Raw genomic sequence first — 9617 nt, 5'->3', positions numbered from 1 at the left:
AACGAAGCCAAAATCGCATTTCCAAGCCACCTCTCCCGGTGACCCGCAGTGGTTCCCGAGAAAAAGCCCTTGCAAGCCGCGATGCCGCTGGCGAGGTGCCCGCAGACCGGAGAGCAAACGTGCTGCTGGGGAATGTTTCTACAGAGATTGAACTCCCAGATAAAAATAACCTTGGAAAAAAAAAAAAATAGACCATTCAGATTTCCTCGGTTTGGTATCAGATCACCCTTTCACCCCCCGCCGCCCCCCCGCTGCCTCTGCATACCTGAGGTGCTGGATTATTGTCAGAGGATAGGCAGATGCAGTAATTGTTTTGTACAGCTTTGTTTATCTCCTACTTCGGAGTTTACATCAAGAATTCTCCTCCCTGTCCTATGCAGGGTATAAATATTCCCGCGAAGGAGCAGGATAACGAATGGAAAGGTTAACGCGGTACGGGCAGCGAGCGGGCAGGTAACGAGCGGTTCAAGGAGATTTGAAGTTTTTATCGGTAACTTGGGTCCGCCCGGGAGCAAAATATTTGAAGTGCAGCACCTTGAACACGTTTAATTATGGGGTAGTAGCAAAGCGAGAGCTTCCAAGTAATTAGAAAATACTTCTTGGGAGACAGGCTAATCGCTTTTCATGGGGCGCTTGAAGAAATTAACCTTTGGGTGCTTGTTTGAGCAAAACAACTTTGGATCAGCCACCGCTGGTCTTCGCTGGTGGACCTGACCCGCTCTGAAATACAAAGGAAATAGGGACAAAGATTTAATATTAGATAAAAATAAAAAAAAGATTAAAGGAAATTGAAAGGGGAAATAAAAAATGATAAAAAGTAGGAAAACAAAAAGGAAAAGAAGAGGAGGGCAAGGACTCGCTGCCCCTTTCCCTCAAGGCGGCGAGTGATGCGTGTCACCGCAGGGAAGCCACCTCCAAGTGAAAATGTCACTTAGAGGGAGAGCCGAGGGTCGGGGTGAGGCGAACACCGGAGCCGAGCCACCACCTCCTGACCGTGCTCGGCCCTCCGCGGGGCCGCGCAGCCCTTTTCCGTGCGCCCCGTCGGGGCGGTGGCACCGTGCGGGCCCCGGGGAGGGATAATGGGTCGACTGCGAGGGAGGAACCGCGCCCGCATCCTCGCTCCTCTCTCACGCGCCCCGCCGAGGATCTGCGCCCCCCAACCTGTACAGCCCACTCTCGACCCTTCGGCCGTGCAGTCGTACTTCGCTCCCTAATTTTGTTTCGGGGTATTTCTCCCTAAAGACAACAAGCAAAGCAGCAGCGGCAGCTTTCCCCGTTCTAAACAAGCGGGGACTTCGGGGGAGGGGGGGGTCCAGAGGGAGACAGGTCGGCGTTTTTTGGGGGGAGCACAGCGCCGCAATGCCATTTGGGGAGCAGTCAGGGCAGATCAAAGGCTCCTGTCCGGCTGCGGGAAGGACGAGTCAATTACCGCCGAACCGCGCGGCGGGGAAGGGACGGGCCCCTCCAGGCTACCCGCGGGCACCGGGCCGGGCCTGTTCCGCCCCCCCAACACACCCCCCCAGGACCCCTTTGTATCGCCGCCGCTCGCTTAATATTATTTATGCGTTTCTGCAAGGAATTGTGGGATGCCGGTCCCCCTCCTCCGGTAAACACCGGGGCAATTAACCCCCCGATAACTCATCTCTGGGGAAGGAGTACGGGGGGGACACACGGGCCGGGGCAGGGGGGTGGGGGGGCGCGGCGGTGCGCGCCCCGCGCAGGGACACCCGCATCTTCCCCCCCTGCGCATCCCCGCGGCGGCCGGGCCCGTCCGTGGGAGGGGCGTGGGCGCTGTCACTTACCGGGGCGCCCCGCATCACGTGTGCGCTCGCCCGGGCTACCATTGGCCCGAGGCACGTGTCGGAGCGCCCGGGCCGGCGACGTCAGCGGCGGGGGCCCCGTTAAAACCTAAAAGGACAACAACCCGAGTGGAAGTGCCCGGGCGCGGCGGCGGCGGCCGCCGGGGCGTAGCGCGGCGCAGGGCGGGCGACAGGGCAGGGCAGGGCAGGGCAGGGCAGGGCGGGACGCCCCCTCCCCTCCTCCTCCCCCCACCCGCGGCGGCCCCTGCATGTGCGGGCGCGGGGCGGCGCGGGGCGAGGCGCTGCCGGCCGGAGCCCTGCGGGCGCTCCCTCACCGCCCTGCCCTCCGCGGGACACCGGTTGCTGAGAGCCCGCCTACACCCCGCCCCGACACCGGCGCTTTCTGTTTTTTTTTTTTTTTTCTTTGCGCACTCCCAACCCACCCTCACCCCCGATCACCACCAACCCCCTTCCGCCCCTCAATTATTATTATTTTTATTACCACTAATTTTTTTTTCCTCCGCTGATGAGGCGCGGCGGCGGCAGCGGCAGCCGGGGGAGCAGGCGGCAGCGCGCCGCGGGACCGAGTGGCTGAGAGGCGGCGGAGCGGCGGCGGGAGGACCGGAGCCTCCTCTCTGTGTTTTCATTTTTTGGCGAAGTTGGAAGTGGTGGAGGCTCGGCTGCTGGCTTGGGGAGGGGGTCTCCCTGCATTTGTCTCTCTCTTTTTTTTTTTTTTTTTAAATGACTCTTAATTTTTAATAATTTTTTTTTTTTTCAAACTCTGGATTTTGAGTGCCCGGCGAAGCCAGGAGAAACGAAAGCAAATAGACACCTGTGCGTGCGTTGTGTATATATATATATATATATATAATATATATATTAAAAAAAATTAAATAAAGAACAACCGACTGCAGCAGCAACAACAGAGACAGCGCTCGGCAGCGCCCGGCCGGCGGCGGGCGGGCAGCGGAGCCGTCGGCGGGGCGGCCGCGCAGCATGGAGGAGGGCGGCCGGAGCCCCCGGGAGGAGGCGGCCGAGCCGCAGGAGTCCGGCGGCGACGCGGAGCCCGGCAGCGGCGGGCGGCGGGGGCTGCTGCTCCCCCCCGGTGACCCCCCGCACCCCCACCCGCACCCGCATCGCATCACCAACTTCTTCATCGACAACATCCTGCGGCCCGAGTTCGGGCGGAGGAAGGAGGCGGGCGGCCCCGGCGCGGAGCCCCGGCGGCCCGGCGCGGAGAGCCGCCGCAGCCCCGCCGCGGCGCCGGCCCCCGGGGCTGCGCTGCCCGGCGGCGGGGCGGGCTCGCCGGGCCGGGGGGAGGGCGGCCCCGCCGGGCTGGCTCTGCACGGCGCCGCCAAGAAGGGGGGGGACCCCGCGGCGCTGGAGGCGGCCCTGAAGGCGCGGGGGCTGAGCGGCGGCGACCTGTCGGTGAGCTCGGACTCGGATAGCTCCCAGGCCAGCTCGAACGCCGGGAACCAGCCCATGCTGTGGCCCGCTTGGGTGTACTGCACGCGGTACTCGGACCGGCCCTCCTCAGGTAAGCGCTGCCCCGCCGCGGCCCCGCTCCCCCACCGCCGCATCCCCGTCCCTGGGCCGTCTCCGCCCGCCCTCGAGGCCGGGAAGCGGCGTAGAAAAGACCCCACTCCGCTTTCCCGCTCCGTCGTCGTCTTCTTCTTTTTTTTTGGTTTTTTTTTTTTTTTTTTTTTTTTTGGAGGGGAGTGGATGGGGGAGGGAGTTTCTTAAAATGGCCTGAAAATGCGGGAAGATGAAGGGGCGGCCGGGGGTGCGCGGAGCCGGAGGGACGAGGAGGGAACGGGGGTTCCTCCCTCCCCGCCGCCACAGCGGAGCTGGGGCTGCCTGAGCTCGGGGCATTTCCCACCAACTGCCGAGTTTTATCGAAGAGGGAGGAAAAAATTCTGTCTCTGGTTCCCCGCTCATCCTCCCGGAGAGCTCTCCTTCTCCCTGCCGGGAACCTCCCCCCATCCCGCACTGTGTTTTGGAAAGGGGAGGGGGCATTTCCACAGGCCTCGCCTTGTTTTGATTAGTCTTTTTCGCCAAAAACAATCCGCGGTAGTTTATTTCTCTAAAAGAGGCCTCGGAGCGGCCGGCGTTTCGTTTCTTTCTTTTAATGTCCCCCCATGTGCTGTAGGTCAGCTCTATGGGGGCCGGGGGACGTTCCCAAGAGCCAAGGAACTTCTTTGGCAGGGTCCGTCCCTCGGCAAGGGCTTGGGTAAAACCTCCCGAAATTATCGTAAAAAAAATAAATAAAAGAAATAAAGAAAATTTTAAAAATAAAGCTGAGGGGTGAGGGGTAACATGTCCTTCTGCTACCGCGGGGACAGCAGGGCTGGTCCCGGCAGATCGGTAAAACCCTGGTTAAAAAGAAGTAGAAAGCACTGGGGGAAGGCATGGGAAACACCAGACAAGAAATCTGCTCCCAGGGAAAAGAAAAAAAAATATGGATCTTTGTCTTACAAAAGCAACGAGGTAGGATTTTCACCCGGGAGCCGGCCAGCTGAAGGAGGGATCGTAAAACGAGATGAAAATTAGTTCGTAATGTCTGAAAACAAACTCTTGCTCAGAGGTAATATTCAGAGCTGAATTGGAATTTACTCCATTGTTCTCCAGTGCTCTCCTTTGTTAATATTTAATTAACATACATCCTCACAATGGCTCGGCCCGGGCAGAAAAGGCTCCTTGTGCTGCCGAGAATAATATTCCCGAGAATAATCCCGGCGATTCGGATCGGGCAGTGCAGCGCCATATGGGCACTGCAGCGGAGAGGCAGAATGCTTCTCCCCAAGTAAACTAGACGAGGAGGATTTCCATTAGAATTTTTATGGCGTCCCATCAAAAAAAAAAAAAAATTAAAAGTAAAGAGGTTTTCTTAAAAAAAAAAAAATATATATATATATATATATGGTCGGGGTATAAAATTTAGCTCCGTGCCGCTGCTCTTGGTGCAGGCTTTCCTTGCCGGGCATCCCCGGCATGCAGAGGGTCGGTAATTGTGTTTGTGGCTGGGGGGGAAGGGGACGCGGTGGGGGAGTTGGGGGGAGCGGCCGGGCAGCGATCGGGGGTCTGCGGGGGCACCGGGGGCTGCGGCTCCCATTCCGCCGCCTCCAGAGCATCCCCCTGGCAGCGGAGGGACAAAGCGGGTTTATTTTTCTTAGGGGGTGGTGGTGGGGGTGGTGGTGTTGTCGGAGCGTGGGTGCCCCCCACGCGGGACCGCGCCTGGCGTGGGGCTGCCCGCAGCGGAGCGTGGCGGTGTCGGTGCTTCTCCTCTCTCCCGGCCGTAGGTCCCCGCTCCCGCAAACCAAAGAAGAAGAACCCCAACAAGGAGGACAAGCGGCCGCGCACCGCCTTCACCGCCGAGCAGCTGCAGAGACTCAAGGCCGAGTTCCAGACGAACCGGTACCTGACGGAGCAGCGGCGGCAGAGCCTGGCCCAGGAGCTCGGGCTCAACGAGTCCCAGATCAAAATCTGGTTCCAGAATAAGCGAGCCAAGATCAAGAAGGCGACGGGCAGCAAGAACTCCCTGGCAGTGCACCTCATGGCCCAGGGGCTCTACAACCACTCCACCACGGCGAAAGACGGCAAGTCGGACAGTGAATAGCCAAGGGAAAGGGGGTGGGGAGGCGAGGGAGGGAGATGGGAGGCGGGGGAGGGGGGCCGTTTGCAGTCAAAGTTTATACAATGCAATAATTTAATTAAAAAAAAATAAAAAGAAACATAAGGGCCAGTGTATAAAGATTATACCAGCATTAATAGTGAAAATATTGTGTATTAGATATAATTCTGCAATATTCTATGTATATATAATTTACAGGTAAGGTGGTGTAAAAATCCAAGATATCTGATTATAAAATATTTTTGATTTTTTTTTTTTTTTTGGTTGGTTGATTTTGATTTCGGGGTTTGGGCTGGTTGGTTGACTTTGGTTTGTTTGTTTGCTTTTTTTTTTTTTTTTTTGGTTGTATGGAGACTTTAGATGCTATCTGTATGATTTTTTTTTTAAATGCTTAAGTTACCTTTTATAGACTTAAGCACAGTTTTAATGGACATTGGACGATGTTTTTTGAAATTCAAAAAAAAAAAAAATTAAAAACAACTTTTGCTGAAGTCCAAAGATTTTTATTGCTGCATTTCACACTACTGTGAACCGAATAAATAGTTCTCCTATTTGTTCTATGAGTTCCAACTTTTTTTTTCACCCCACCCCTACCCTTTTCTTTTTTTTTTCTTTTTTTCTTTTTTTCCTTTTTTTTTGTTTTGTTTTGTTTGGTTTGGTTTGTTTTGATTTTGTTTGTTTTGGTTTTGCGGGTTTTTTTGGTTTGGTTTGTTTTGATTTTGTTTGTTTTGGTTTGGTTTGTTTTGTTTTTGGAGTTGGAATGTCTGGGGGCTGACCTTGGGGATAGACGTGGAGAATTTAATTTTAAAAGGAAGAAAAAATATAAGTAACGATAGGGAGACAAATCTGAAAACACCGCCTTGAATCACGCCCGGGGTCCTTTCCTGAGCCTCTACCCCTTCACCACTCCCAACGAGACCCACGAGCGTCCTTGGATGCAGGATAGAGATGGCGTTAGCACCCCCTCCCCCCTTCCCTTCCAACTTACTGGGAACACTTTGGGACCCCCATCTCCGAAAAGCGGGAGCCGCTCCGGGATGCTGCTCCTTCCCGGTCCCGCTCCCCCTCCACGGGGGCCGGCCGAGGGATGAGGCCCGGCTCCGCTGCGGCATCACATCCCCGAAACATTTGGGAGCGTTTTAGCCCCCCCCCCCTAAATAAAGTAACATTTTTAGTTGTCTCTTCCCCTCCCAGCGCAGTCCCCTCTGGCGCGATACGTTTCGTGGCAGCGTGCGGGTGGGTGTTTCTCCCTCCGCCCCCCTCCCCGTTCCCCACGCAGACACCCCCTTGTAATCGGAGTTTTTCGGGGGTTCGAGGCGCTCTGCTGCGTTTAACCCGTTTCTCCCGGAGCGCGGGGTCCCTCTCCCTACTCGGGAGGGGGGATGTGTCCCGCGTGGGCCTGGGTATGCGTGGGCAGCTGCTCGGGAACGGGCTTTCCTGCGACGCTGTTTGGGGGAGGGGGGGGGGAAACTTCTCGCTTTGCCTTAAAACCTCTTTATTTTGCAGCTCTAATAGATAAACATTGTACATAGTAGTATAAAATTAAGGAAAAAAAAAAGAGAAAAAAGAAAAAAAAAAGAAAGAATCCAGCTATAAAATAAAGAACTGTAATTTTAAATTCTGTGAATAACCATCAGCTGCTTAGGAGCCAGAATTAAATGACTTTGCCTTTTAGCAAGAAAGCAAAGGATTTTTTTTTTTCTTCTCTCCAGTTTATAAAACATGTGCATTTTACAATTGCAGTATCAAATATTTATAATCGGATGAAATATGAATGTTTCTATTTACAACTGTGTTCTCAACATTGTGAACATTCTCGCTGCATTTTGTGTGTTTCGATTCTCAAGGACTGCATTAAATAATAATAATTAAAAAAAAACCAACCAAACAACCCACTTTATTACGAAATCCAAACCGTGTCACTCAGGCGTTGCAATGGAGCAGTGCTGTTAGGGAATATATATCCCTAAATGTTCATGCAGTCCTTAGCCTGCACTTCTGAGCATCGGAGCTGGAGTTAGAAATATTTCGTAGTTTCAGCTCTTTACAGGGTGTGGGGGGGAAATCCGTGGCGACTTATGAGAGAGGTGGTTTTGCAGCCAGGCTTTTCATCAGCCTTTTGACTTAATGAGGAAACTTTGGGGGATTCATTTCTAGCTGAAGGAGAGGACGAGCGCCAGCCGGCACCGATCGCCTCTCGGGCACTCCTCCTCCTGCTCGAAAGGAGCTGAAAACGGAAAGGAAAATCTCTTTAATCTCACGTACTGTCAACAGGTTTCACCTTTTCAAGACTTTAAATACCCGGTGGTGTGATGCTCTGACAGGCTACGTTTGGAAAACCTCTGCTAGAAAAACTCATAACCCCGGAGCTCGGGAAGAGGGGATGGAATATTGCCGATGCCACGCCACGAAACCAGGCACCCTGTAAAATGTTTGGCAGCCCCGGGAAAGGACAGTACCATGATTTTAGGACGGGCTGGACAAAAATAAAACGATTACCCGCCTTGCTGCGACAAAGGGCACAAGAACTCCGAAATAGCTTTCTGCAGGCAGGAGGAGAGGGAGGAAGGGCAGAGCCTCACTCACCCTCAGGGTCGTTCCTTCTGCAGGGGACGCGCTCCCAGATAAAACCAAGGGGAGGTGTATTTAAAATTTTACTTTATATATATTTTTTAAAGCTGCTACTTTAGGATACATTCTGCAAGGGGCAACGTTCTCCAGGAGAGGAGCTGCCGCGAGCATGGTGCACCAAGGGCTTTACCTGCCCGAAGAAACTGGGGCCAGGGCTGAGTGCGACGGGAGTGCCGGGGATGCTACCAGGATACTGCGTGTTCCTGCTTCCCAACCTGCTTTATTTTTCCAGCCTTTTTTGTTTATGTACCTGTGAGGAGATTTTTTTTTTTCTTTTTTTTTTTTGGTCACCTCCACTAATAGAAGCAGGTGATTTATAATCCAGAGAGAGAAAGTCGGTGGCAGGGGTCACTAAAGAAGAGTTTTAAGTCTGGTTCGAAATATAGCTCCGGCTGCCCAGTGGTAGAAAACGGCCCCATGGGTGTGTTACACGGGAGTGGACAAGTCCCACGGAGATATTTTTAATTTTTATTTTTTATTTTATTTATTTATTTATTTATTTAGGAAGTTACAAAACCTGCATCGGGGGAAATTTTGACCTTGCTCCTAAGTGTGCAGGCAGTACTGCTTCCACCTGTCCTGCCCCATTCCCCCCCAAGAAATACTGGGAATAGAAAAGAGATGTGTGACACAAGCAGGAATATGCGTTTAGTTTTATATTTTAAAAAAACATAGTGAAACTTCTCTAAGTTAGTTCAGTCTCTGGAGCAAGGACAGAAAATACCACGCTGCTGCTTGGATTTTATCCACATCAGAACACAAAATATTTGCCATTGGTAAGCCGTGCCTTCAGTGGGAGCAGCGAATTCCTCACATGGGCTGCACTCCTCACCTGCCTCCGATATTTTGGGGAAAGCTTCCATGGGAAGAGGCACAGGTTCGGAGGCACTTGCTCCGCTGCTGCCTTTCGCCATCCTGTGAGCGGCTGCTGGTTCCCGTGCGCCTCCCAGCCCGCGCTCCCACGCCCGGGCAGCGGCTCCCCGCTGGCTTGGGAAGGACGGCACGGATAAATTAGCCCTCGATAATTTAACATTTAAAATTATTTTAACGGAATGAACCGCCGCACCAGCTCCTCTCGCAATTTTAGCAAAGCAACAGCACCTTTCTGAAACAGCCTTTTTGTTTTGGAAAAGGCAAAATCCCAACCCACAGCAGCCCCGAAGCCGAGCCAGAGTTTCCCCCAAAACCGGGCTGCACAGGACTGGCCCAGGAGTTACCCACCGCCCGGCAGCGTTTTATTCCTGGCAGGCAGCTCTCCCTGAGTTTTCCCTCCCCCAGCTAGCGGGGCAGACTCCTTCCCCTCCAACCAGAACAGCAGAGTCCCATAAAAAAAAGAATAAAGCAGGAACCCCCCCCCCCGTCCCCCCAAACAAACTAACCAAACAAACCCACCAACCCAGGGAAGTATTTCAGGGCCGAATAAAAATACATCTGCACTTGCCCGGCGCCAACCAGCCCCTCCGTGTAATTAATTAAGCGTATTTTCCCCGTAACTCTGTTCAATGAGCATCTGAACAGTGAGGTTTAGTGAAGGTGTTCCTCCGCTCTGCTCTCTG

At 53.6% G+C, this 9617-nt stretch overlaps 1 protein-coding gene across 3 annotated transcripts in view; it reads left to right on the top strand.

Moving 5' to 3' along the window:
- The first annotated feature begins 2052 nt into the window (after window positions 1-2052).
- EN2 (engrailed homeobox 2) overlaps window positions 2053-9617 on the top strand; it is a 10508-nt gene continuing 2943 nt past the window's right edge. The window contains exons 1-3 of one of the 3 annotated variants that reach the window (XM_050322813.1): window positions 2053-3336; window positions 5099-5395; window positions 7705-9617. The exon at window positions 7705-9617 is cut by the window's right edge and continues 2943 nt beyond it. In XM_050322813.1, coding sequence (XP_050178770.1) covers window positions 2796-3336; window positions 5099-5395; window positions 7705-7727 — 861 coding nt within the window. In that variant the 5' untranslated portion in view covers window positions 2053-2795 and the 3' untranslated portion in view covers window positions 7728-9617. Of the gene's footprint in view, window positions 3337-5098; window positions 5991-7587 lie in introns of those variants that run through there. The other 2 variants (XM_050322804.1, XM_050322821.1) reach the window with 2 other exon arrangements.

Source organism: Myiozetetes cayanensis, unplaced genomic scaffold (assembly GCF_022539395.1).
Source record: "Myiozetetes cayanensis isolate MyiCay16 unplaced genomic scaffold, myiCay2020 scf1, whole genome shotgun sequence".
Classification (NCBI taxonomy): Eukaryota; Metazoa; Chordata; class Aves; order Passeriformes; family Tyrannidae; genus Myiozetetes; species Myiozetetes cayanensis.
Note: the sequence above shows the minus strand (reverse complement) of the source record. Positions and strands in the feature narration are given on the sequence as shown.